General features: G+C 51.3%; 9 protein-coding genes across 9 annotated transcripts; 6 read left to right on the forward strand and 3 right to left on the reverse strand.

Annotated features, from left to right (window-relative positions):
• Positions 1 to 953: 953 nt before the first annotated feature.
• DSM5745_08907 (EMI1 family protein) lies at positions 954 to 1,598 on the forward strand (the record flags this gene model as incomplete). Its single annotated transcript, XM_026750923.1, has 1 exon — positions 954 to 1,598. One exon carries the CDS (start codon positions 954 to 956, stop codon positions 1,596 to 1,598), a length of 645 nt encoding a protein of 214 aa, XP_026600936.1.
• A 514-nt stretch (positions 1,599 to 2,112) lies between these two features.
• On the forward strand, positions 2,113 to 3,198 carry DSM5745_08908 (uncharacterized protein; the record flags this gene model as incomplete). The annotated part of the gene is made up of 1 exon (XM_026750924.1): positions 2,113 to 3,198. The coding sequence occupies one exon, from the start codon at positions 2,113 to 2,115 to the stop codon at positions 3,196 to 3,198; it is 1,086 nt and encodes a 361-aa protein (XP_026600937.1).
• Positions 3,199 to 3,724: 526 nt separating this feature from the next.
• DSM5745_08909 (glutamate synthase (NADH)) lies at positions 3,725 to 10,397 on the reverse strand (the record flags this gene model as incomplete). Its single annotated transcript, XM_026750925.1, has 6 exons — positions 3,725 to 5,044; positions 5,109 to 6,433; positions 6,486 to 6,633; positions 6,687 to 10,057; positions 10,117 to 10,157; positions 10,222 to 10,397. 6 exons carry the CDS (start codon positions 10,395 to 10,397, stop codon positions 3,725 to 3,727), a joined length of 6,381 nt encoding a protein of 2,126 aa, XP_026600938.1.
• A 6,177-nt stretch (positions 10,398 to 16,574) lies between these two features.
• DSM5745_08910 (uncharacterized protein) lies at positions 16,575 to 17,824 on the forward strand (the record flags this gene model as incomplete). Its single annotated transcript, XM_026750926.1, has 2 exons — positions 16,575 to 16,607; positions 16,658 to 17,824. 2 exons carry the CDS (start codon positions 16,575 to 16,577, stop codon positions 17,822 to 17,824), a joined length of 1,200 nt encoding a protein of 399 aa, XP_026600939.1.
• A 557-nt stretch (positions 17,825 to 18,381) lies between these two features.
• On the reverse strand, positions 18,382 to 19,820 carry hem13 (coproporphyrinogen oxidase; the record flags this gene model as incomplete). The annotated part of the gene is made up of 2 exons (XM_026750927.1): positions 18,382 to 19,485; positions 19,539 to 19,820. 2 exons carry the CDS (start codon positions 19,818 to 19,820, stop codon positions 18,382 to 18,384), a joined length of 1,386 nt encoding a protein of 461 aa, XP_026600940.1.
• An 852-nt stretch (positions 19,821 to 20,672) lies between these two features.
• DSM5745_08912 (autophagy-related protein 8) lies at positions 20,673 to 21,201 on the forward strand (the record flags this gene model as incomplete). Its single annotated transcript, XM_026750928.1, has 3 exons — positions 20,673 to 20,762; positions 20,878 to 21,110; positions 21,168 to 21,201. The coding sequence occupies 3 exons, from the start codon at positions 20,673 to 20,675 to the stop codon at positions 21,199 to 21,201; spliced, it is 357 nt and encodes a 118-aa protein (XP_026600941.1).
• A 724-nt stretch (positions 21,202 to 21,925) lies between these two features.
• On the forward strand, positions 21,926 to 23,131 carry DSM5745_08913 (putative mitochondrial GTP/GDP transporter Ggc1; the record flags this gene model as incomplete). Its single annotated transcript, XM_026750929.1, has 6 exons — positions 21,926 to 22,004; positions 22,065 to 22,102; positions 22,162 to 22,203; positions 22,265 to 22,378; positions 22,432 to 22,743; positions 22,796 to 23,131. The coding sequence occupies 6 exons, from the start codon at positions 21,926 to 21,928 to the stop codon at positions 23,129 to 23,131; spliced, it is 921 nt and encodes a 306-aa protein (XP_026600942.1).
• A 517-nt stretch (positions 23,132 to 23,648) lies between these two features.
• On the forward strand, positions 23,649 to 23,972 carry DSM5745_08914 (uncharacterized protein; the record flags this gene model as incomplete). Its single annotated transcript, XM_026750930.1, has 2 exons — positions 23,649 to 23,671; positions 23,777 to 23,972. 2 exons carry the CDS (start codon positions 23,649 to 23,651, stop codon positions 23,970 to 23,972), a joined length of 219 nt encoding a protein of 72 aa, XP_026600943.1.
• A 368-nt stretch (positions 23,973 to 24,340) lies between these two features.
• Positions 24,341 to 26,698, reverse strand: hsp70 (molecular chaperone Hsp70; the record flags this gene model as incomplete). Its single annotated transcript, XM_026750931.1, has 6 exons — positions 24,341 to 25,531; positions 25,727 to 25,772; positions 25,828 to 26,013; positions 26,065 to 26,160; positions 26,217 to 26,362; positions 26,426 to 26,698. 6 exons carry the CDS (start codon positions 26,696 to 26,698, stop codon positions 24,341 to 24,343), a joined length of 1,938 nt encoding a protein of 645 aa, XP_026600944.1.
• Between the last annotated feature and the right edge of the window lie 469 nt (positions 26,699 to 27,167).

Raw genomic sequence — 27,167 nt, forward strand, 5'->3', positions numbered from 1 at the left:
TAAGGCCAACGGCAAGCTAGAAAGAAGTGCTGGTGAAGGGATTAATTAGTATTAATATTAGGCAGTTAGTTTTTAAAGCTATCCCCAACTCCCGCAGTTAAATACTAACACCTCTCTTTATTTATATAGGAAATTTTAAAGCCTTTTTTTATTCTTTTCGCCTAAAAATGCATAATTAAACAGCTAAATACTGTTATTTTTAAAAATAGGGCCCCTGCTTATTAACACTAGATTTAAAAGCGTGTATATAATATCGCGGAGGTTTAAAAGATTATAAATTAGCCTGGTAATTTACTAGATTTTAATATTATTAAGTTTGCTTAGGCCTAGATAAAAAAGCGTATAACTTTACGCGGAGTGCCTTGGGATAAAAAAACTAGTAAAGCAGCCTAGTATAAAGCTTAAAAAAAGCTTTTTTAAAAAACTATTTAACACTGGATTAAGAGGCTAGTTTAATATATTTAAGAGGTTATTTACTGCGAAGGAGGCAATAAGTATTAAAAGGCTTGTAAAAATTAGGATACACGTAGTTAAAAAGGCCGCAAAGTGAAAGGCAAGCTTTCCAAGCGTTAAGACCTTTCTTTACTAAAGAATAATAATAATTAGGAGTTTAAATAGCTTTATTTTTTTAATTTTAGGCCATTTTTTAATTTTGGGGGGGCACCTTTAGTTCTAGTATAGCCTGTGTACGCTTGGAATTTGTTTTTATAGTAATTATATGTAAAAAAATTTGAAAGTTACACAAAGCTTACTAGCGTGTGCGGAAACTTTTGGTGCACGTCTCCGTACCGGTTCGCTTTGGTATTGGTATGACGGACTAGATTACAGTACTAGGCGGCGGAGACAAACAGGGCAAACAGAGCAAACATTGGCTTTTCCACGCGGGATCTAGCAATGTATCCGTCGCATCAACACTACAGTGTATACCTTGGAGAGAAGGAGAATTTCATAAAATGGGCTGGCTTTGGAACTCATCAACTCCTACGAAGAGCTCTTCCGAGTCTCAAGCAACTCAATCTCCAGCACTAGAAGGCCTTCCGAACCCGACACCACCGCAGTTACAATCACAAACACAAACCCAAAAGCTCACCCGGGAAGAGCAAGCAGATGCCGAAGTCGCGCAGCTATGGGCAAGCCTGAAAAATGACATCAACCAGCCCGAGCAGACACAAGAAGCCTCGTCAAAATCAGACTTACAATCTTCGCCATCCTCAATAGCTCCCGAATCTCTCTATCCCGATACCTGGTCCTGCAGCGACGCCTTCGACTACGCCTTCTTCTGCCAGTCGCTAGGCGGACAATTCGTAAATGTCTACCGATACGGAGAGCTACGGTCGTGCAGCGAGCACTGGGATAACTTCTGGCTGTGCATGAAGACGCGGAGGTTCCCGGAAATGGAGAAGAAGAAGGTCATTCGGGACCTTAATCGGAAGAAGGCAATCAAGTATAAAACGGGACCAAGTAGTGAGGATGTTTGGGCTGTGAGGATGGAGCCCGTCAAGGGGTGCTTTCAGGGTGATTTTGCCGCGCTGGAGAGGCAGATGAAGGCCGACGAGGAAGCCGAGGCACGGGCTAGACATCCGTCTGAGACTATCTAACCCTCAGTTCTTCCCTTGTGAGTGTGCTGAGCTTCTTGTCTTTGGGGTCTCGCCGACTGATGATTTGATTGATCAGATACCAAGGCTTGCACTTGTCCCCGGGCCTTCAAATGTACATTACGATATATGTATAACAAGAGTTGTCTATAATGAACAAAACAGCACAAGGATTGGATGGGTTTTTCCTGTCACTTTTTCACAACTGGGGTTCAAAGGACTTTCCGTGGTGCCTTTGTTTCTTATGATACAATGAATCCTTTCACATCACAGGAGCGAGTCCGACCTGGCAATGTCGAAAGAATCGTTCACCTTTGACTGTCGTCAACAACGCGTGACGCGTCCTTTCATCACTGACAGGCATTATCATCTTGTCCCTCATCCCCTTTATCACAATAGGTCTATATAAAGGCTCTCTTTCCTCGACAATGCTCGCCACCAAACCCCCAATATTCGACTGATAATGGTCCCAAAACTAACCAAACCGTCAACATCGAAACCAAATCTAAGAACCAAAATGCCGTTTCTATATAATCTCGTTGACCGTCTCGCAGACGTGGTCATCGCGGCCGTTAGCCCTCCAAAGCGTCCCCATGAACGTGAACGTGAACGAAAACGTTCATTTAGCCCCCCACCACGACCAAACCATCGTCCCCTCCGCGAAGAAGATTACGATGATGAAGACGACGACTACGAGCCCCTCTCCTACTACAGCCGTCGGGTAAGCCGCCAGGTCGATGAGGAAACCTTGCCCTCGTTCGCTGAAGAAGGGGCCCGTCCGGGTCCTGGCTATAGCAGCAGGGACGGAGAGAACGCTCGACGCTACCGCGCCCCGCACAATGCAAAGCGTGTCCGCTGGGGTGGTATCAAGGCCTATGATGATTATGTGCCCCTGGCTTCTGCGCCGGGGTTAAGTGAGTTCCCGCAGAGGCGGACGAGTACGAGCCCTAATTATGTCTACGGTGCTGAGGATCGTAGGAGCCCTAGGGAAAGGCGCAAGAGAAGCCCTGGTTCCAGTCCTAGGTCCAGTCCCAGTTCCAGCCGGAGCGGCAGCAAAAGCCGCGAGGGTAGCCCTAAGCTTCCGGGCTCATATGAAGAAGGAAAGGGAGGGCAGCCAGCAGCACCTTCTCCTCCTTCTGCGCCGATACTGCGACAACTCCTGCACCGCACGCACGTTCCGCGCAAATCCATACTCAAGGCGCCAACTGCAACAGATGATGAGATGATGGTTAGAAACCTATGGTCGATGGTCGTGCTCTCACAGAACCAGCTCGAGTATACATATGAGTTCCTCTCATCTGTAATGCTCATTGGCGATGATGTACTTGATACCATGTGGACAGCGGGCGAGATGACGATGTTTGAGGAGGCTAACAAGAGGGCGCGGAGGTCGCTGGAACGGGAGAGGCGACGTGCCCGCCATCCGATTCTCGAGCCCAGACCGCGGTATAGAAGGCCGAGAGGGCCTGAGCCTGAGCGGGAAATGGTCGCTCCTGAGGTTGCGCCCTGGACTGAGGGGGGGCAGCAGAGGAACCCCGTTTCAGAGCCGAGGGAGATGGATATTATAGAGGAAGAAGAGGAAGGGGATGCTAGTTGGACGTGAAAAACTCAGCACTCAGTATAGCTTGCATAGTATCCTGACTCTTGGTGTCTAAATTTATCACAAGATATGAATGAACTCTGAAACTTAGATTGGCTATTTGATGCTGAGATCACAAGGTTGTAGGAACATGAGAGATATGAAATGTATCAATAAATAAATAATAATATTTACAACGAAGTAGATGACTGCAAACGCTCCAACACCTTGCCATATTTTAGAAAGACGCTGCAACCAACAAAAGCACAAGCACCCTTTTGGAAAGCAATAAACAGGAATCGCGAAAGTATATGTATCAGTAAATCAAGAAAAATACCCCTTCTAACCATGACCATGCAGGAAATTATCGTGCCAGATAGAATACAACCCATCAACCGAACATTTATCCCGCTGATCCCGAAGCAAAGTCTTTTCCCGTTTTCGATATGGTATTACTCATAGATCATCGTCATCATGAGACATAGAACGAACCTGTCGTCGCGCAGGAGCCAGTCCAGCGTGCCGAACTTCTATTTGTTTGTGTTGTTGTTTATGCGGCAATGGTCACAGTCTCGGTGGCCTGGCGGACAGCATCAATGGCAGGTCGGCGGATAATACCACCAGTCACAGGAAGTTGGGAGCTGATGCCGGAGAGGAAGGTGTCGACCTCGCGAGCGCACTGGCGACCTTCGTTGATACCCCAGACAATGAGAGACTGTCCGCGGCGGCAGTCACCCGCAGCGTACACGCCGGGAACGTTGGTGCCGTAGTGGCCAGGGCTGGTCTTGACGTTCTTGCGGGCGTCACGCTCGATTTCGTCGCCCAGAAGACGGTCCTCAGGGCCAAGGAAGCCCATGGAGAGAAGGACAAGGTCAGCAGGGAAAAACTGCTCGCTGCCCTCAACGGTCTTCATGTCCCATCCACCAGTGGCGCTCTTGGTCCATTCAACACGGACAGTGTTGATACCCTTCACGCGTCCGCTACCGTCGTCCACGAATTCTTTGGACATGATGCAGTACTCACGGGGGTCCTTGCCCATGTGGGTCTTGACCTCGGAGTGACCGTAGTCGACACGGTAGATACGGGGCCACTGAGGCCAGGGGTTGTCACGGGCACGCTCAGGAGGAGGCTGAGGCAGGAGCTCGAAGTTGACAACAGACTTGGCACCGTGACGAACAGAGGTACCAATACAGTCGTTACCCGTATCACCGCCACCAATGACGACGACATGCTTGTCCTTGGCAGAGATGTAAGAACCGTCGGCCAGCTCGGAGTCAAGAAGAGACTTGGTATTCTTGTGCAAGAACTGCATGGCGAAGTGAATACCCTCGAGTTCACGGCCAGGAACCTTGAGGTCACGGGCGACAGTAGCACCGGTGGCAATAATCACAGCATCATTGATCTTGCGAAGAGAGTCCAAAGAGACATCGCTGTCCGGTCCAACGGACACACCAGTGACGAACTTGATACCCTCGGCGGCCATCAGGTCGACACGGCGCTGAACGACCTTTTTGTCAAGCTTCATGTTGGGGATACCGTACATGAGCAGACCACCAACACGGTCGGCACGCTCATAAACAGTGACACTGTGTCCAGCGCGGTTGAGTTGATCTGCAGCCGCAAGACCGGCGGGACCAGATCCGATGATAGCAATAGTCTTGCCGCTACGGACAGCAGGAGGACGAGGGACCATCCAACCCATCTCGAAACCACGGTCAATGATCGCACACTCGATAGACTTGATACCAACGGGGTCTTCGTTAATGCCCAACACACATGCACCTTCGCAAGGCGCAGGGCACACACGACCAGTGAACTCGGGGAAGTTGTTGGTCATGAGCAGGCGGTTGAGGGCATCCTGCCACTGATTCTGGGCCAAGGTCAGTATTGTGCTTTTCTTGTTATCTCTAGAGGGTTAGGGTTAGGTTTCTTACTGCGAACACCAATTCGTTCCATTTAGGAATGATGTTAGAGATCGGGCAACCGGTGTCGGACTGGCAGAAGGGAACACCACAGTCCATGCAACGAGCAGACTGGTACTTGAGCTCGTCCTCGGTTAGACGAGAAGACAGTTCCGCCCAGTCACGGGTACGGGTGGCTGGGTTGCGGTACTTCTCGCTACGGCGGTTGTACTTCATGAAACCACGGGTCTTGTCAAGGATGAGGGCGGTTCTCTTCTTCTCGACCTTGGAGTCGGTGACACTGTCTTCGATGTCCAGAAGCTCAGCCTTCTTGGCATCACCTTCAGCCTTGGGCTTGTGCTTCTCAACAGGAGTGCTAGGCAGCTGAGGAATGGTGGTCTCAGCCTTCTTCGCAGCGGCCGCCTTTGCAGCTTCTTCCTCGAGGACACGCTTGTAGTCTGTGGGCAAAACCTTGATGAAATGAGGAAGAGCACGGGTGAAGTCCAGGAGGATACGAGCAGCCAGCTCGGAGCCAGTATAGTGGTGGTGATCCTCAATCAAGCCGCGGAGGAAGGCGATTTCAGAAGGATCTTCGAGGCTGGAGCATTCCACCATCTCCATGTTGACCTTAGACAGGAAATCCTGGTTCATGTCGAGGATGTAAGCAATACCACCGGACATTCCGGCAGCAAAGTTACGACCTGTCGAACCAAGGACAACCACGCGGCCTCCGGTCATGTATTCGCAAGCATGGTCACCAACACCTTCAACAACTGCCGTAGCTCCAGAGTTGCGAACAGCGAAACGTTCAGCAGCAACACCACGGAAGTAGCAAGTACCACGAGTGGCACCGTACAGACAGGTGTTACCGACAATAACATTCTCCTCCGCCTTGTAAGCCGCACCGCGCGGGGGATAGATGATGAGGCGGCCACCGGACAGACCCTTGCCGACATAGTCGTTGGCATCACCCTCAAGCTCCAGGGTAATACCAGGAGCAAGATAGGCACCAAAGGACTGGCCAGCCGAGCCCTTGATATTGGAATGAATGGTGTCCTGAGGAAGACCTTCCCCTCCGTAACGACGGCTGACCTGATAAGAAAGAGTGGCACCCAGAGCACGATCAGTGTTGACAACATCGCACTCAACACGGCAAGGCAGACCCTTCTCCAGAGCAAGCTCGGACTCGGCAATAAGCTTGTTGTCAAGACGAGTGTGCAGGCGGTGATCCTGCCTGCGTACATTATACGTTGCTACACCAGGGCGAAGTGAGTGAGCAGGAGTGAGAATGAGTGAAAGATCAATGTTCTCCTGCTTGGGATTGGTGAGGTCATCGCGGACCTTGAGAAGCTCAGCACCTAGAACAAAGGTTAGCTGTATCATGAATAATCATCAGAATATAGCACTTACGGCCAATCATCTCGTTGATGGTACGAACTCCCAGCTTGGCCATGATGGAACGCAGCTCGTTGGCGATGTAGTAGAAGAAGTTGATCACGTGTTCAGGCTGACCCTCGAACTTCTTGCGGAGTTCAGGATCCTGGGTGGCAATACCAACCTGCAAGAAAATTAGTAATTTTTTACAACATAATGGGACGTGGTCAAATATACAGGGCACGTGTTCAAATGGCATTTTCGCATCATTATGCACCCCATCGCGATCAAAGGAGTCGTGGCAAAGCCAAATTCTTCAGCACCGAGAAGACAGGCAACTGCGACATCACGACCAGTGCGGATCTGACCATCAGTCTGAACAATGACACGGCCACGGAGGTCATTGAGAACAAGAGTCTGGTGAGTCTCGGCGAGACCCAGTTCCCAAGGAAGACCGGCATACTTGATACCAGTCCAGCGAGAAGCACCAGTACCACCGTCATGACCGGATATCAAGATGTGATCAGCCTTGGCCTTGGCCACACCAGAGGCGACGATACCAACACCAACTTCGGACACAAGCTTGACGGAAACACGAGCACGGGGATTGGAGCACTTGAGGTCGTAGATGAGCTGCTTCAGGTCCTCAATGGAGTAAATGTCGTGGTGAGGGGGAGGCGAGATAAGACCGACACCGGGGGTGGAGTAACGAGTGTGGGCGATAGGACCGACAACCTTGTGACCAGGTAGTTCACCACCCTCTCCAGGCTTAGCACCCTGGGCCATCTTGATCTGCAGCTCATCTGCATCGGCAAGGTAGTGAGATGTGACACCAAAGCGGCCAGAAGCAATCTGCTTGATGGCAGAGCGCATTGTGTCTCCGTTCTCCATGCGCTTGCTGCGCTCTGGGTCTTCACCACCTTCACCTGTGTTGGACTTTCCACCCAGGCGGTTCATGGCAACAGCAAGAGTAGAGTGTGATTCCATGGAAATGGATCCGTACGACATGGCACCAGTCACGAAACGGCGAACAATTTCCGTCCATGGTTCAACCTGATCAATGGGGATAGGCGTCCGCTGGTCAAAGTCGAACTCGAGCATCCCACGGAGAGTGCAGTTCTTGATCTGCTCATGCGCGGCCTTGGCGTACGCCTCGTAGGACTTGTCGTTCTTCGTGCGCACAGCATCCTGGACATTGGCGATGCTGACAGGGTCGTTGATATGATCCTCGCCACCGTCACGCCAGTGGTACTCACCGGTCTCGGTAAGACCAGGAATATCAACGATGGAGCGAGAGGGGTAACCGCGCTCGTGAATGGCAAAGGCGTCCTGCGCGATCAGCTCAAAAGTCATACCGCGGATACGGCTTGCAGTGCCAGCAAAGCAGCGGTCGATGACGCTGTCATCGATACCAAGCGCTTCGAAGATCTGAGCACCCTTGTAGGATGCCAGAGTAGAGATACCCATTTTGCTCATGACCTTAAGAATACCGCCATCGCACGAAGCCTTGTAGTTCTCAATGACCTTCTCATCGGAAAGTTCCTTGCGGATCAATTTCTCTCTGTTCATCTTCATGATACACTCCATGGCGAGGTAAGGGTTGATACCATCTGCACCATAACCGACGAGAACACACATGTGGTGAACCTCACGGGCCTCTGCAGTCTCGACGATCAACGCAGCAAGAGATCGCCACTTGTTGCGGACCAAGTGGTGGTGAACAAGGCCAGTGGCCAGGAGAGCAGACACTGGGACCCTGTCGGCAGATGTGGCACGATCGGAGAGGATGAGAACCTTGTCTCCGTTTTGGATAGCCTCAGTAGCGTCGTCGCAAATCCGGTCAAGAGCCTCAATATATCCTGGGACACCCTTCTTCTTCTCGAAGGTGATATCAATGAGTCTAACGGTCCAGTCCTTGTGGACAGTGTGGACGTTCTTGAGGGCGTTAAACTCGGGGATGCTCAGGATAGGAGAAGGAAGAAGCATGCGGCGGCACTGCGATTGGTCCATTTCCAGCAGGTTGCCCTGAGGACCAACGTAGCACTCCAGAGACATGACGACGGCTTCACGGATAGGGTCAATTGGGGGGTTGGTGACCTGAGCGAAAAGCTGACGGAAGTACTCGTACAGAAGTCGAGGTTGCTTGGCGATGCACGCGAGAGGAGCGTCATTACCCATGGAACCAAGAGCCTCCTTAGAATCAGCTCCCATGGGGCCGAGAAGAAGACTGACTTGCTCAAAGGAGTATCCGAAGGCCTTGAGCCGAGGGTCGTTTTGAACAGTGGTGTTGTCCAGTTCATAGCGGACGTCCACATTCTGCTCAATCAGCTTTTCGGTGACAGCGGGAAGCTTGACAAGCTCCTTGTTTAACCAGCCGCTAAAGTCCGCTCGGTGGGCAACGGTGTACTTCAACTCAGAGTCATCAATGATACGGCCGGCGACTGTGTCAACCAGAAGCATTTTACCGGGCTGAAGACGACCCTTCTGGATTACTCGCTCCTGGTCAATATCGACGGCGCCGACTTCGGACGCGCAAATGATACGGTCATCATCGGTCACATAGAAACGGCAAGGACGCAGGCCGTTGCGGTCCAAGTTGGCACCGCAGTAACGTCCATCGGAGAAGGTGAAGAGAGCCGGGCCGTCCCAAGGCTCCATCTGGCAAGCAGCCCACTCGTAGAAAGAAGCCTTGGCCGGGTCCATGGCTGGGTTGTCCTGCCACGCCTCAGGAATCATGATCATGACAGCTTCCGGGAGAGAAAGGACACCGTTGATCATCAGCAATTCCAAAACGTTATCAAAGGCAGCCGAGTCGGAACCGCCGTCTTCGACAATAGGAAGCAGAGACTCGAGCTCGTCGCCAAAGATTTCAGACTTGAGCAGACCTTCACGAGCACGCATCCAGTTCTTGTTACCTCGGAGGGTGTTGATCTCACCGTTGTGAGCCGCCCATCGCAGAGGCTGTGCACGGTCCCAGGAGGGAAATGTGTTGGTGGAGAAACGGGAGTGGACGAGAGCAAAGTGACCTTCATAGTCGACGTTTACCAAATCGTGGTAGTACTGGTACACCTGTATAGGAGCGAGCTGGCCCTTGTACACAATATTCCGATTGCTGAGAGAGCACAGGTAGAACCAGTTGGCAAGGCCAATGATGTGCGTAGCACGCTTTCTTAAAACGTACAGCTGAAGTTCGAACGTCTTCATGTCAAACTGCTCCGGATCAGTAATCTCGGGCTTGTTTCCCTCCCCGTAAGCGGACTTGAGCACCACGAACGGCTGGAGAATTGTAGGCTCCCGAGACAGGGCTGCAGGGCCCAAAATGGTAGAATCGCGAGGAACCTCGCGCCACCCTAGTACGCGCAATCCTAGTGTTGTGGCGATCTCCTCGAATTGTTTGATGGACTCTTTCAAAGCCTCCTCGTCAGGCTTGAAGAAGAGGTTACCCGCAGCATACTGCCCAAGGGGAGGGAGGTCCACTCCAACTTCGCGCGCAAAGTTTTTGATGAAGAACTTATGGGGAATGCTGGTCATTACACCAGCACCATCGCCGTCTCGTGCATCAGAACCGACTGCACCTCGGTGCGTCATGTTACAAAGCAGATTCCGGGCTGTAGAAGACTTCTTGTAAGCGGGTCTACTTTTGCGTTTCTGGTTTTTGGATTCTCACCATCGCTGACAATCTTGTGACTAGCCTTGCCTTTAATATTGCTGTACGATGGAAAACATTAGATATGAAATAATCCAGCGCAATCGCAGCGATCCGGCGACTTACGCAGCAAAGCCTACACCGCAAGCATCCTTTTCGTATTCCGGGTCATAGAGACCTTGCCGCTCGGGCAGAGTGTTAGCCCAGCCATAACCTTTCTTTGGCTGATACTCCGAATATTCGTTCGGGCTCTGCTCCTCGACTATAGTTTGGCCATAGATTTCCTCCAAGTTCAGACCCATTCTTCCGCCGGTGGCCGACAGAGAATGGAATGACAGAAACTGGGGGATTGGTGGCAAGTGTTGGTGTCGGCCGCCGCTTTTCGTTCGGGCGGGGCAGAGGTCGAGGTGAATAGGGAGGGATATGTCGTCAATGGCGGAGCGTGGGCAGCGGAGTCAATCGCAGTGATGTTATGCCCAACGTCTGGCTCCGTAGTTGATGTGAAATAGTGAGAGAAGGGGGGAAGGAAAAGGAAAGAGAAGATGGGAGAACCGCAGAAATAAGAGGAGAATGAATGAGGGGGGAGGGGGCCTGCGCAGTAAAAAAAAAAGTGACTGGCACTGGGCAGTGGGCGGGAGGGAGCACGGGAGGCAGAGGTCCGGGGAACTGGCCAGGTCTCCGAGTTTCGGTATTGTATTACAGCGCTGGAGGAGTGTTTCGACTGAGATCACGGGGTGGAGGACAAAATGAACGGAAGACTAATTGAGAAAAATACATGGTGGGGATCTACGAGGAGTTACGACAGCAGTCAAGGGCCCTGGTCATGGCCGTCGCCGTGGCGAATTCTGTTTGCTTAAGAGGGCCTTCTCCGGAGGGCTGCAGACGGAGTGGCTTCAAGTTCAAAGAAAAAGAAACAATAATGCCCATAGCTTCATTTATGGATTCCACCTTAGCACCCAGCAGAGCAGAGCGTTTTCGGCGGCTTCCGCTCCTGGCCAGAAAATGTCCGCCACAGCTAGACTACTTGGAGGAATCTGAACAGACCAGGAACTTCACATGCAAGTCCGGCTTTCGAAGTCAGAATCGCCTGACGGCTTCATCGAATATCTGCGCGGACTCAGGGCTAATTGCAAAAGACGTATGTAGCCAGCCTTCTTCAGATCTATACCTGTGAAGTGCCCAGCAATTTGCGACTTTGTAGGAGTCGGGATGGACGACGGGGGCCAGTAGACGCTTGCCCAGGTGCTTCACGGACGTCTCCAAAGCCGGGGAGCAGCGTCAGAGATAAGACAGCAGCAACCAATCAGGGCAGCGGCTTTTCAACCCTTCAACCAGAAGACTAGGTTTCTCCTACGTCAAGATCCAAGCCGGTGGGGCACAAAAGCAATGCAAGGGAACGGCGCTAAGGGGAACATGCAAGCCCGTATTTGTATTTCCATTTATGTTACGCCTCGGCGCTACGAGTCATCTCACTTCTAAAGTCCGCAGTTGCCAGCACCTTTCAGCGCATACTCCAATACATAGTGGACTCATAGAGATCACACGGCGTAGCTAAACCGCTAAATGAATCGGATAGCACCCTATATTAAGCGACTGAATAAGATAGCACCCGTACAAAATTAAGCCCAATAAAGTATAGCGCCGCGTTTCAGCTAGTAAAGGCCGCCCCGCCAAGAACGCCCTGTAGCCAATAGAAATTCGCGGCGGCCAATGTTAACTCCTCACCACCAAGGCCTTCACCCCTAAGATCTCTCCGCAGTTACTAAGTTACTAGAACAAACTACCATTATCCCGGTTATCCGCTACAACATTAGCTCTATACAAGGCCTTTACTACACCCGCTACGCTTACTACAATCCCTAGTCTAAATAGCTTTAATTTAGCCGTGTTAAAAAGAAACTGGCAGGCGTACAAGGTCTCTGCGGGCGCGCGGCGCGCGCGCAAAGTTATTTGTTTTAAATATTTACCCCTTTTTAAATTAACCAATAAGATTCTCCGTTGTATTAACGTAAATTCAACTTTTAAAAGTTCGGAATAGCTTCAGAGTACGCGGTTTAGTTAGTATAATTAAGGGTGCTATTTTATTTAGTCAAGGGGTAGCAGTGAAGAACAATTTTACTAATAAATTACTAGGCAAGTTATGTAACGAGTCTAGAACAGCGCTATTTCAGGGTGCTATCTCATTCAGTCGCTTAATATAGGGTGCTATCCGATTCATTTAGCGGTAGCTAAACTACAGGATGCTAGCACTAGCCTGCCTCTCGGTGAAGAGCAAGACCATCAGGCAATCCCGTTAACACCCGATTGAATTAGTAAGTCTACTCCGCAGGGTGCAGGTGGAAGGTCTCCATCAAATTTCAATCCAGGTAACCTTAAACCTTGATGCGCTCTACTAGCTCAGCCAGTCGCTGAAGATCGGAAGAAGAAACGAAGAATGCTGGAGGGCGTTTGAGCCTTTTGAGGGGACACGAAAATTGGTTCTAAGAGATCATCGAAATAATGGTAGCATGACCATGCTGGCTCTGGTCGTCTTGATTGGCGGCCCATTCCGCTATTCATGAGATTGACCATCCTTGAGGTCCGCTCAAAATGTATAGTAGAGCGCATCTTGGTGGGCCGAGGTGCAAAATCATGGCGTTTCTGCGGATAATAATCCAGGAAGGCGACGGACTAATGTAAACATTCTTTTTCTTCGTCAAGCCATGTGGGAGTGAGTCAGAGCCTATTTTTTGCCACTCTAAGGATAAATTTCCTGTCTCGCTTCAGAATGGTCGATAGTGTCAGAACAGCCAGACGAAGGCCACAGAGCATCGGGAGGGTCAGCCGCTAAAAGTAAACAAACCCTAACGTCATTAGTCAAACACTACGGAGTACGGCCATGCTTCTTCGAATCTCGATGCTTTTCTTTTTCTCTTCTCCGCCCTAGACGAGATCAAAAGACCCGGCTGAATGGGTGATTGGACACTTGAGAAGTGGAGCAGTGCAGGGATGCAGTGCTTATCCCTCTTTGGTCCCAGACAGTTGGTCAGTGGCTACCGTCCCGTCAGCATGCTCTGCTGGATCCGGGAATAATGTGCACATGGCCAGTGGTCAGGTTCCCCGGGCTTTCATACAGCTGAAGACTGACGTCGGACGGCATTCATGTATGGAATATATAACAATGGGGGAAAGCAATCATGTTACTATTGAATGATCACTCTTGGCCTACAACACCGGCAAGGAGTCGTGGGGTGCCAAGGCCACACCAGAAAGGATATACACCGGAATAATTAGGGAGACCGACTGAAGAAATTCACATCATATTCATATGGGCTCTTGGAAACAGAAAGCAAGTGCAGTGTCCGCGGCCTTCCCCAAGGCTGTAAGCAAAAGATTAGTATGTTCCCCTCTTCCGCAACCTGCACACAGCACACCCAACTGCATACACAGCAAGTGAAGCTCGAGGCTAAGGATTGGTGGCATGAGCCACCAAGGGTGCATTGGGCGCTAAGTGATCTCTTCTGACCTTCGGAAAAGTACAGTGACAAAAGGACTCGCACCGCATACCCCACGCCCAGTACTCCGTCGGGAGATTGTCAGGGTGTACTAGCGCATACGCACACTTGATCAGCATATGTATTTTTGGCAGTGTCGGATTGGTTGGTGACTGGCACGGAGCGGTACAACGTTGAGGCGCGAGCGTCCGCCAGATTCCGACAACGGCTCCGGGGCCAAGCTACGCGCTATCCCCTTTCAGACCGGAACCCCCCTTTCCTCCCTCTTGTCACTGTGCTCTCCAAACGAAACCCCCTCTCCGACCCCCTTACCTCCTTCATTTCCCGTTGTACAGCCGAGTTTCCCCTCACTCCTCCGCCGAAATCGGGGGCCTCCAACTCTCCGAGCCGCACCTAGGGATCGATCACGATTGGCTCGTTAGCATTTCTCCAACCACAATCCCCGACCCCAGGCCGTCAGTTCGTCGACTTTGGGAATCAAATCTTGGAGTTGATCTTTGGATTTGAATCTCCAGATAATGCCGACATTGCATCAAGGATAGTGGGTTCCCATCTGTGAGAAAATGTAATCGAGTCTGTTCAACTCGTCCACCATCACCCATACCTACAAAACAACCACTGGCACCAGTCCCGGAGAAATCGAGCTCCACGCCGACGTGGCTGGCCCCGGCCAATGGGCGGCATCCAAGTAAGCCCCGGAAACGAGGTAATGTACGGAAACGAGCTGTGACCAGGATTCTCCAAGCCCGACTCGTCGCTGACTTGCTTTCGGCTTGAACCTAAGACCGGGCTCCTGATAAGCACCTTGGAATGTGATGATAATTCGAATACATAAAGCAATCGATTCCAGGGCGCCCCCCGTGCTGGCTGGTGTGTCCCCATTCTACTGGACAATCGTCCACTATTTGAGCTTCGGTCTTCGGAGAAGCATGCAGTTATTATTATTTTGATGCAGCCAAATAATGCCTTCTATTTAATTGGGCGCTGTGATTGTTACCCCATACCCACTGTTTCCACGGGTGTTCCAGTTCCCAGCTGGCCAGAGCTATGGGGTACACTATGTACTGCTACCTACCGTACTACGGTCACCGAAAGCGGCCTTACTTTTGATGCATGTTGGAGAAGACGAGCCTCCCTATTTCTGGTGACAGCAGACATGCATGCAGCAGGCCGCAGGTTCATTTCGTTTTTCTCTACTCCGTACGTACATTGCATGCTTAGCATGAAGCCGGCTCACACGGCAAGGACTACTAATGGGCTGACATTTGCATTTGTTGTCATGAGTGAAGATCCAATGATCCAAAAGTGTCTCGATACCATGGAATCAAACGCAAGCTGACAAAAGAAATCGTTTGTCGGGTTCCAACACCAGGCGCAGAAACGAAATGAGGTACAGAATACAGGTACGCATCCGTTACAGATACATCACATGACTGGCGGAAATGCCAATCGTTGGTGTGGTTCCGAATTCACCCGGTGCCCCTTTCTTGGTCTTGCCCTCTTTGGGTTCACCGACTGTGCCTTCTTCGCTGGTGGAGTGAAAGGCTGCAAGCTCTTGGAAGATACCGGAAGCTCTACAATCGGCCGGATACCGGAGTTTTGCCTTGTTACAACAAAGCACGCTCTAAGAAAACGGACACCATCTATACAAGTGTTATGCGTAATACGGGTCTCGTCTTTTAGGATGGAGTGTTTACTGCTAGCTCAGTTTCGGCCATGAATCGAAAGCATCGTCTAACCGAAGGAAAGATGATCCAGGCAACGCATGTGGCCATCCATGGCCTTTACTCCAATCTATCAATATGGTCCGGCACTCAGCTCGCGACTTGCACCAGCCCGCGCCCAGATTTTCTCCGATGCTCAGTTTCATTGGAGTGCCTCATGGGCTTTGCATTATTGCCGGTAGGGCTACGGTCAGTCATTTTGAGACCGGCACGCAACACGCTGGCAAGAACGAATGGGCATGCAAATATCTGTCCTCAACTTGAGCCGCAGGTTGTCTCGGCTTCAAGCTAATTCTATCATTTGGCATTGCTGCAGGGTCGTCGGACGCACGCGATCCTTAGTTGATTGGGTGCTCTCTATCCGCGGAGGACGGTTCATACCCCTTCAAGTGCACGACAGTGGCGTATGTCGCTGATAGACCTCGCATACTGTGCAGGTCTACGGGTGCCAAACAGGGTTCAAGGCGAGTTCGCGGAGAGGATTGAATGCCCGTTAACTGAAGGGAGGACCTCTAAGCACCGGGCGTCTTCAAAAGGGTGCCTTTTTAGGTAACCCTTTCCGTTTCTGACTAAGTGGTCTCTGTCTGTGTTACAGAGCTTGTGTTAACTGTGGACTGTTGAGACTCTAAGCCGCGACGGACACGAGAATTGTATAGGTAGGTCTGTATCACTATCCTCCACTGTTTGGGGTTGAGGATCAATTGCCGCTGTTATGAACCCTGGCCTAAGCGGTCAGTAATGGGATATGCAAAGTCAGCAATCAAATCAGGGGATTCTTTAGCCGAAGCGTATATATTTTAGCTCACTAATCCACTAAGTTTCTGGGATCGGTTTCTATATGCTGCACATACGGCACTTTGAAGAACATGAACGATGTAGTTGTGCCTTCCCCGCGTTGCTGCGGGAGATGATCCACCTCCAACTTAATTTCTGGACCTCTGTTTTTCTCCCCCTCACCTCTGCCATCTCCAGGGAGAACAGGCGCGGAACAAATATCCGTGAGTCAGAAACTCATTCAATGACTCATATATCTACTGTCAACTTTCATTCTTCCACGAACTTAGGCCGTTCAACTTTCTACAAAATCTCGCTTCAAATCGTGGCGGAGAGTTGTTTTTGTTTGCCCTCTGGATCCTCCATTACATTGCTCAAGCACTCAAGTTGACTGCGGGGACCGAGGCCGAACATACGATTGACTCACATTTGAGGGCAAATCTGATACGCACTCTTCTGGAGTTATTCCAGTAGTGGGCGATCAACAATGCTCTCTCTCCCGGTCTTCATACCGCGTGATGTACGTCCCCATCTCCCCAGACCATCACAACCAATTCTAAATAGGAAAAGTCGCACGATCTTTGGTTCAGTCCCCGAACAGTACCTCCTCCACAGCATACCGAACCACCATCATCCTCAACCTCGATCTCCGCAAGCCACGCCCAGGCCGCCCGCCGTCATGACAGCACACAATACCGGGACGGTGGGGCATCAGCAACCCGCCCCGGGGGCTCTGCGCTCGCTACAAGTGATACGTTGGCAACGTTGATACTGGAAGAACGGGCCCTACGCGCGCGCAAGAATAATATCGCTTCATTTGGATGCTCGTGGATTAAGCCGGCTGGATGCCCGAAGACGATGCTAGGGATGAAGGAGGAGGAGGCCGAAAGGGAGGAGGCTATGGCTGCTGCGGATGCGGAGTTTGCTGCTGCCGCTGCCGCCGCCGCTGCGGCAGGTGAGGAGGGTGAGGAAGGGATGGATGAGGAGGATGAGACGGGGATGGAGAGGGACTTGGATGCGGATATTCCGGACGCGGACGGGAATGAGGAGGGTGAAGAAGAGGAAGGCCTTGTGGAGGATGGGGAGGAAGGGCTGGAAGAGGACGAAGGTTTGGATGAAGAGAGTTACATGGAGCGCGACTTGGATGATGAAGTTCCCGAAGCATTTGCCGATTATGATGACGACGATGAGGAAGATTTTGATAACCAACCTGACCTCGATGGCGAGATTCCGAGCGCCGACGAAGGTGTCGATGAAATGAGCGAGCTCGAGGATGAAGAGCAGGAAGAGCGCGACTTGGACGACGACATCCCCGAAGCAGACGCAGGCGAAGATGAGTGGCAGCACACAGATACGGACGCCGAATTCGACGATGAAGAAGATGAAGTTAGTTTTGCGCAGCACCCGTTCCGTACCAGCACAGCTAGCAGCGCTCGTGGCCCACCGCTACCACAAGCACCAGCGCGTCCTCGAGAAACAGAGGCGCAGCGCCGCTTTCTCCAGCGCTGGAGCGGAGGTGGCGACGTCTTCGATACGAGTAGCCTGAACACGAGCATGTTGGTCGACGAATTCGACCAGGAACACTACCGAGATCGGGATCGGGACCGTGGACGGGATCTCCGCGCTTCGCTGGCGAGCCAGACTAGTCGGCGCAGCTCCGGGAATGACAGCATCTTTGGGCGGTTTCCAAGACGGAGAGGGCGGAGCGGAATGCCGAGGGATAGTCTTGAGTTCTAGAATCGGCCTGCAGTTCCTCCGCTTTACCAGTCATTCCGCTCGCTCACTCTATTCAAACTGGACACTCGCATTTTCCTCTTCCATCTGCCACTATTATGAACGGGTATACGGAGTAGGCGTTTGGCTTAGCCGGGAGGGTTGTCTGATGGTAGGTGCATGCATACGGTTGGAGTTTATGCATTATAAAGTCTGAGCTAGGTGTTGTTCTAGGGTTTCCAACATTGTCTTCCATCTTTAGCATTCGGAGTGTCGTTTTGATGATTATCAACTTTTTCATTTATAATACCCAATGCCAATAAGTCTATCCGCCTCGATCAGGTCTGCAAGTAATCTGTAAACTTGGAAGCTGAGTAAACCCATGCGAAGAGCATGCCCGTATTTTCAATCCGACAAGGTCTCCTTGCAACGTCATAAGAACGAGCCGTTGGACTAGCTCCGCGGATATACTCTATAAATGCCTCACGAACCAACAAGATGTCATGGACAATTGGACCACATAGTACAAGTAATATACATTCAAAAATATGATACATAGATTTTCATGGCCTGGTCATACACTAAACCCACTGCCTGGGATGCCTCAGCACATCCATCATCTCTTTTTCATGCGCCTTATCCTCGCCTAGCGCCTCCTCATCATCCATATTCTCCGTCCGGGTACCAGACACGGGATCCATGTAGGCCCATGACGCGGTACGGGGAAGACTCATCAGGATACTCTCAACACGGGCACTAGGTGTCCTCAAGCCGAAGCTCGTGCCACGGTCATAAACGAGGTTAAATTCGACGTAGCGGCCGCGACGAAGTTGTTGCCATTCTTTCTGTTGTGGGGTGAAGGGCATGTTCTTGCGGCGCTCGATTATGGGGACGTAGGAAGGGAGGAAAGAGGCGAGGCCGTCGGAGACGAAGGAGAAGAGGGTCTCTTGTGGGTTTTGTGAGGAGTGGGAGGAGCTTTCGAGAAAGTTGGCGTCTAAGTCATCGAAGAAGATGCCGCCGACGCCGCGGCATTCGCGGCGGTGTGGAAGGTAGAAGTACTTGTCGCACCAAGCCTTGAACTTAGGGTAGTAAGTTGCGTCGTGGCGATCGCAGGCCTCTTTGATGGTTTGGTGGAAGTGCTGGGCGTCCTCGGGGAAGAGGTAAGAGGGGGTGAGATCTGTGCCACCGCCGAACCACCAGTTCTTGTCGCCATTGATAGGATCCTTGGGGTCTGACGTCTCGAAGTAGCGGTAGTTCAGATGAACCGTTGGCGCCATAGGGTTGTGGGGGTGTAGGACGAGAGACAGACCGGCGGCGAAGAAGCTCAGGGAGTCCACGTCGGCACCGACGAAAGACTTGTGGTCTGCCCGCATCTTCTCAATCGCCGGGCGGGGTAGTTCGCCGTAAACGATGGATACATTGACACCAGCTTTTTCAAAGACGTTGCCGTCTTGGAGAACGCATGAAATTCCGCCTCCTCCATTTGGTCGAGTCCAGGTATCTGCTTTGAATTGCTTTCCGTCTATCCGGCTAAGTTCCTCGACGATCTTCTGTTGGTGGTCCTTGATCAACTTCTCCATGCGCAACCGCATTGGCGAGGTCTCGCTGACAGCGGCTTTTTTCTTCAGGTTCTCGTCAATCTCCACAATCGACGGAGAGTCGAATTCGGTGACTTCGTTTGTCATCTACCTCAACAATTAGCGAGATCTAAGCAGCACGGATGGGTTCGGAGCATTACCATATCATATACAAGGAAGGAAAGAAATGGAATGCCGATTATGAGCCGCGCGCGGGGGAACTTCACGGTGAAGTCACCCTTCTTCTCTTTCTTATTCTCCGGTTTCTCAGGAGCTGACTTTGATGTTTTGCCCGAATTCGGTGGTTGCGCTTCCTTCTCTGGTTGGGGTCTCTCTGAGTAGAATCTGCGGAAGGCTGTTGGAGTGCTGTTCGGTTTGCGACAGGTTGGAGGGATCTGGGAAAGCGACCTGCGCAGAGGCATATATAGTCGGGGTAGACCCATTTTGCTGAATATAAGGCCAATTGACTGGCGCGCCAATTATCAGATGATCCTCGTAAGTATACCTCCGACAGTAATGGCGCCACCAGGCCGTGCTTGTAAAAAGGAAGCTTGCAGCCGGAACCGTGTGATATTCAAACCCGTTGAAGCTGCCGAAAGCCAAATGGGACCACTCGGAGCTCATTGTGGGGATTGCACGTGACACGTTTGCATAGTTTGCAGACAGATGCTGCGAGCAGCGTTCTGAAGAAGTGTGTATGACTTGGAGAATCGGGCTAAAAATGAGTCAGATCTGAGAGATAACAACGTGTACCTGACCATCTTTTATCACTACGGGGACGCTGCAAGGCACAACTTCTCTTACTTCGGGACAGTCTGGAACAGCTCCTCTAGCCGCGGATCAAGTGGAGGCTCAAGCCGTAGCGGAACTGCAAGTGGACCAGTCCGCAATCTCAACATCAGCCGACCCTGGCCACTGAGGCAGTTGATTGTATGCGCGTGAATCCATGAGTACCTTGAAACTCATTAACAAGCAAGCAAGTGACTTAAACAATGCCTTCATCTGACCTTAAGCGGCACATGACCATGACTCACGTGTGGGGCTTCACCGCCTCCTGCCAGTGAAGCCGCCTTATCAGTTCTTAGTAACATGAGTAACATGACGCGGGGCTCCTTGTCGCCTACTACATCTCCCTCAGTTCATCCATCCATCCATCCTTCTCTCCATCTTCCTAACTCCATCAAACTCATAGCTGCCACTGCTATTTCTTATCTTACTACTTCGCTTTCGCTGTTTACCTCCCGCTTCACCAGTTAACTCGATTTTCTATCCATACCAGTTCTTATCTAGCCACCATGCGTTCCAAATTCAAGGACGAGCACCCCTTCGAGAAGCGCAAGGCTGAAGCCGAGCGTATTCGAGCGAAATATGCCGACCGCATCCCGGTACGTCCTCACTTTATTGACGCTGGACGAAGGGTTCCTTGCGATTATTGTCCATGAGGAACTCGATAGTCCTGCTCACCGCTTGTTCAAGATGCTAACTCGCCCTTCCCCATAGGTAATCTGCGAGAAGGTTGAGAAGTCAGATATTGCGACCATCGACAAGAAGAAGTACTTGGTGCCAGCAGACCTCACTGTCGGCCAGTTCGTCTACGTCATCCGCAAGCGCATCAAGCTGTCTCCCGAAAAGGCCATCTTCATCTTTGTCGATGAGGTCCTACCACCCACGGCCGCTCTAATGAGCAGCATCTACGAAGAGCACAAGGATGAAGACGGGTTCCTTTACATCACGTATGTCATACCTGGCGCCGAATACATATTATATTGCAGCGGCTAACCGTTTGATAGATACTCCGGAGAGAACACATTCGGCGCCTGTTAAGCCTGGACCACCATTGTACTATCTCGCACAATCGTCCACACAGTCAAGACCCCTCGTATCGCAAGATCATGCTTCGGTTCGGATTACAAGCTCGATCGGCTCTTGGATGAGGCAGCTAGAATTTGTGTAGGCAGGCGTTACTTCAGGAGTTCTGAATTCTTTATGGTCTTTTTTGGGAATTTTCTTTTAGTGTTGCGATGACCAAATGGCATAACGTTTGATGCAATCATTTTCGCTCTATCTGGAATCATGCTGTAATCCTATCTTGATCAGCAAGGCTTGAAGGTCATACTAGAATGGACTCGCTTTTGAAACACTTCATTCCATACGTGATTAGAATCCGAGATCCCGACCCTTTCAAAGCCTCGGCTTAATATCAATATCACTTGTACACTGGTATAGCATACCCGATTCTCTTGAGGCTGCGGCTTCCCCGGGGGCCGAGGCCCCCGGTTGACCGAAAGGGACTAGCGCCGCAGACCTCCAAAGCTTTCCGATTCGGCGCAGAAAAAGTGCCGCCGGGGACTGCGATCTCGCTCTTCTTCTCTTTTCTGTGCTTGCGCTTTTTCCTTCGTTGACCACGAATTTTTGTTTTCACTGTCCTTATCTTTGGACTATTCTCTTCTTGGGTGTCGTTTTACTCCTAGTATTAATCCTTTCTTCTCCTCTTTCTGTCAAAAGGAAAAAGTTGGTCATACGACTTTGAAAAAACAGCAAAATCAGAATGTCTCCCGCAGCTGCTCACGGTTCCGCATCCAACGATGTCAAGAAGGAATCAGGTACTGCTCGTCTTCTTGGCTCAGGTACGTTTCCTCTGTCTCAATTGAATAGCCTGTATTGTGAAAGCGACTGACAAGCATCAGGATCCGCTGGTATTGCCGAACTCCTCGTTTTCCACCCCGTACGATTACTCTCCCTGTTGGCACATGTGCCGTTTTTCAATGAACTGACCAGTACAAGATTGATACCACGACGAAGCGTTTGATGAGCAACCAGACTCGGGTAAGCCCGCAATGCCGCATCAATGATGGGTGTTCAATCGACTGACGCGATTGTGTATCAGATCACATCTGCCAGTGAATTCAACAAAGTCGTCTTCAAGGAATACGCCAATGCCCCCGCGGGCCGCAAGTTCACGTCTCTCTTCCCTGGTCTTGGTTATGCCGCTGGTTACAAGGTTGGTAGAACCCAAAGGTGGTTCCGAATCCTCTTGACTCACAAACGGCGCAGGTTCTCCAGCGTATCTACAAGTACGGTGGTCAGCCGTTCGCTCGCGACTACCTGGCCAAGAACTACGGCGGTGACTTTGATAAGGCCTTTGGAAAGGGTACCGGCAAGGCCATCATGCACGCCACGGCTGGTAGTGTGATCGGCATTGGTGAAATCGTCCTGCTCCCCCTGGACGTGCTGAAGATCAAGCGTCAGACAAACCCTGAGGCTTTCCGTGGCCGTGGCCTCTTCAAGATCATCTCCGATGAGGGTATGGGACTTTACCGTGGCGCTGGCTGGACTGCGGCTCGTAACGCTCCCGGATCTTTCGCTGTACGTCTTTTCTTTTCTTCTCGCAAAAAAAATCCCAAGCTAATGATGACAGCTTTTCGGTGGATCTGCTTTTGCCAAGGAATACATCTACGCCCTACAGGACTACAACAAGGCCACCTGGTCTCAGAATTTCGTCGCTTCCGTCTGCGGTGCGAGCGCCTCTCTCATCGTCTCCGCTCCTCTCGACGTGATCAAGACTCGTATCCAAAACCGCAACTTCGAGAACCCCGAGTCCGGCTTCCGCATTGTCTCCAACATGATGAAGCACGAGGGTCCCACCTCTTTCTTCAAGGGTCTGACGCCCAAGCTGCTGATGACCGGACCTAAGCTCGTTTTCAGCTTCTGGCTGGCTCAGACGTTGATTCCTGCCTTTGGCCAGATTGTATAAGCGACCTATTTCCGACGTTCAAGAGTTAAGGAAAGCGATATATGATATATGGAGTTTAATAGCACGTTTCTTCTTGTTTGATTCTTCGGGCTGTGCGGTCCTATGACATGATAGAGCCTTTTTCTTGTATTGATAGACGATATTTTTTCATGTTGGCGGGTCTGTTAGGATATTAAATCAACTCCTCTTAATAACGAAATCAACACGAGCAAGGACTTCTCGAGCCTAAACCTTGATCATGCCGAGCATAGCAACATGAAAGCTGCCCCGGCTATGGTCGCTCATACATAAAGTCACGTGATACGAGGGTATCTCGACCTAAATTCCACTACTTTCATTGCCAAAGTGCTTGATCTAATCTACTACCAAAACGACAAACTCCTGCAATACCCTCATTTGCTTGTCTCGTCTGCCTTGAGCCCATAGAACCGGAAGCTAAACCGACGTATCCGACCCTGGTCCGTTTCATTCGTTTCTTCTCTTCCGGCTTCTTGTACACCAAACCAAAACATATACAATGCCCGTCTACCTGATATCCAAGTAAGTCCTTTCTGACCCCCTCCTTTCTCGACTCTACAATATACTTTTATGTTTCCTATGCACAGCAAAAATTACCCTCCTTTACAACTCTAACTAGGAAAACAGGGCTGTTGACCCGCTCTTCGCCGCCGCAATTGGGTCATCAGCCGCTCTGATCCGCATCAAGCGTGAAGAGAAGGAGAAGCATCCCGAGGCGGAAGTAGGGCTTGGTACTGTGTTTGGGACTGGCAGTGAGAGGCTGAAGAGGTGGTGGGCTGGGGAGTTTGATGGTGCTGCGAAGACGAGTGCTGTCGCGAAGTAATGGTAATGATTTAGTCAAGTTTGAATGGTGATGTGATGCCTTCGATGATTCGAGTGGCTACTGTGTATAGTAAGAGAACTGCCGTAGTCTAATATTCAGTCGAGTCTACGGTGTTTACAAAGGAAGAAAAGTATTGAAATTTATTTCATTCATTGGTAACGAAACTTTTCGCTCCCATCTGCGCAGCAGTCGTTAAGTGACGAAACTAAAATCTATGCAGTCATGCACAATTGCGAAGCAAACCCCATGATTTCGTAAAAGTAGGAAAAAACGCATATGATTAAGACAACAGAGAAACGTGAGAAAGAGGACAAGGTATTAGGACGCCGGGAAAGAAGAAAGCGGAACTAAGTGCGTTGGTTAGGCATTTAGTCGAGCTCCTCGTTCTCCTCAACGACACCGTCGTTGCGGAAACCAGCGCCACCAGGGGCAGCACCGCCGGGGGCAGCGCCAGGAGCACCACCGGGAGCACCGCCAGCGGCAGCGTAGGCAGCGGAGATGATGGGGTTGGCAACACCCTCAAGCTCCTTCTGCTGGGACTCGTACTCGTCCTTCTCGGCGGTCTGGTTGTTGTCGAGCCAGCTGATGACCTCGTCGACCTTCTCGCTGACCTTCTTCTTGTCGTCCTCGGAGATCTGGAGCTGACCCTCGGAGATGGTGTTCTTGAGGGAGTAGGCGTAGGACTCGAGACCGTTCTTGGCCTGGATACGGGCGGCCTCGGCTTCATCCTCAGCCTTGTACTTCTCGGCATCAGCAAGCATGCGCTCAATGTCCTCCTTGGAGAGACGGCCCTTGTCGTTGGTAATGGTGATCTTGTTGGTCTTTCCGGTACCCTTCTCGACAGCGGAGACGTTCATGATTCCGTTGGCGTCAAGGTCGAAGGTGACCTCGATCTGAGGAACACCACGAGGGGCAGGGGGGATGCCAGTAAGCTCGAACTTGCCGAGCAGGTTGTTGTCCTTGGTACGAGCACGCTCACCCTCGTAGACCTGGATCAGGACACCGGGCTGGTTGTCGGAGTAGGTAGAGAAGGTCTCGGACTTCTTGGTGGGGATAGTGGTGTTGCGCTTGACAAGGGCGGTCATGACACCGCCAGCGGTCTCGATACCGACGGACAGAGGGGCGACGTCGAGCAGGAGGATCTCGTTAGTGGACTTGGAGGAAGTGTCACCAGAGAGGATAGCTGCTTGGACAGCCGCGCCGTACGCCACTGCCTCATCGGGGTTGATCGACTTGTTGGCCTCCTTGTTGAAGTAGTCGGAGACGAGCTTCTGGATCTTGGGGATACGGGTGGAGCCACCGACAAGGACGATCTCGTGAACAGAGGACTTGTCGATCTTGGCGTCACGGAGGACACGCTCAACGGGCTCCATGGTTCCACGGAAAAGATCCTGGCAGAGCTCCTCGAAACGGGCACGGGTGATGGAGGTGTAGAAGTCAACACCCTCGAAGAGAGAGTCAATCTCAATGGAGGTCTGAGCGGCACTGGACAAAGTGCGCTTAGCACGCTCGCAAGCAGTGCGAAGACGACGGAGGGCACGGGCGTTTGTGGAGAGGTCCTATTGAGGTTTATAGTTAGCACGGAACCGCATGAAGTGTGTTTAGAGCCGCATGAAGTGTGTTGAAAAAGGAAGGCGCGCAGCCACGGTCCACCAGAGAGTTAGGGCTAATCCGCATCGGCCGTGGTCGAAACACCTCACTCCACCATGCAGAAAATGATCAGGAGAAAATGACCAGGACAGGGGAATGCATACTTTTCTATGTTTCCTCTTGAACTCAGATACAAAGTGGTTCACAAGACTAGAAGACAGTTAGAATGTCGGACGATGGCTGGTTTCACGGGGTATATGCTTACCGGTTGTCGAAGTCCTCACCACCAAGGTGGGTGTCTCCTGCGGTTGCCTTGACCTCAAAAATGCCTTCCTCGATGGTCAAAAGAGAGACATCGAAGGTACCACCACCAAGATCGAAGATGAGGACGTTGCGTTCACCCTCGACCTTCTTGTCGAGACCGTAAGCGATGGCGGCGGCGGTGGGTTCGCTACCATGTGTCAGCGGCGTCAACGCAGTTTCGGAAAGCATAATGACTCACTTGATGATACGGAGAACGTTGAGACCGGCAATCAGACCGGCATCCTTGGTGGCCTGGCGCTGGGAGTCGTTGAAGTAGGCAGGGACGGTGACAACACTACAGCCACATTAGCACTCGACTTCAAGCGTGAGTTTAGATCAGGGAAGTCTGACGCATTGTTCACTCCATCTCCCAAGAATGCCTCGGCGGTTTCGCGCATCTTCGTGAGGATCATAGCAGAAATCTCCTCGGGGGTGAACTGCTTCGTCTCGCCCTTGAACTCCACCTCGACAACGGGTTTTCCAGTTTTATCAACGACCTGGAGATTGCATTAGTGTTCGCTTCCCAGATACAGTAACACGATGCGCAATGTTCAACATACCTTGAAAGGAAAGTGCTTCATGTCCGCCTGAACTTCGGGGTCGGCAAAGCGGCGACCGATCAGACGCTTAGCATCGAAGACGGTGTTGTGAGGGTTCATGGCAACTTGGTTCTTGGCAGCATCACCGATGAGACGCTCGGTGTCAGTGAAAGCAACGAAAGAGGGAGTCGTGCGGTTTCCCTGGTCGTTGGCAATGATATCAATGCGGTCATCACGGAAAACACCCACGCAGGAGTAGGTGGTTCCAAGATCGATACCAACAGCGGGGGCCATGGTGTATGTGTGTATGTGAGAGGGGTTTCGTCAGGAATTCGTAAAGTGGTGTACAGGAGAAGCGGGAGAGAGGAGAGACGGGTTAGGAATGTCTCTGAGATGATAATTTCGTGTGTGAATTAAAGAGGATATGATTTTTGAAACTGGGGGAGAAAATTGTGCGAGCAGCAAGATTGATATACTGGTGGGCGGTGTGTTCTCTGCTCCAGCGAACATTCTAGCAAGCGACGGCTTCGATGGGCATCCATCAGGTTCGACGCCATTCTACGGTTCCAGCGCCCTATTCAACCAAGTTCTGGACCCTACGAGTGGGATCTTCTTTATTGTGCCTTGAAACGCCCAGGGTCTATGGATACTACTCGAACGTGGCCGGTTCCTTCATGAATGCTCCAGGCTATGCCTCCAGCACCCGGAGACCTCATGATCGAGGGGCACATCGATGACGCCTTTTGGCGGGTTCTGGAAAAAG

Source organism: Aspergillus mulundensis (assembly GCF_003369625.1).
Source record: "Aspergillus mulundensis strain DSM 5745 chromosome Unknown scaffold_10, whole genome shotgun sequence".
NCBI lineage: Eukaryota > Fungi > Ascomycota > Eurotiomycetes > Eurotiales > Aspergillaceae > Aspergillus > Aspergillus mulundensis.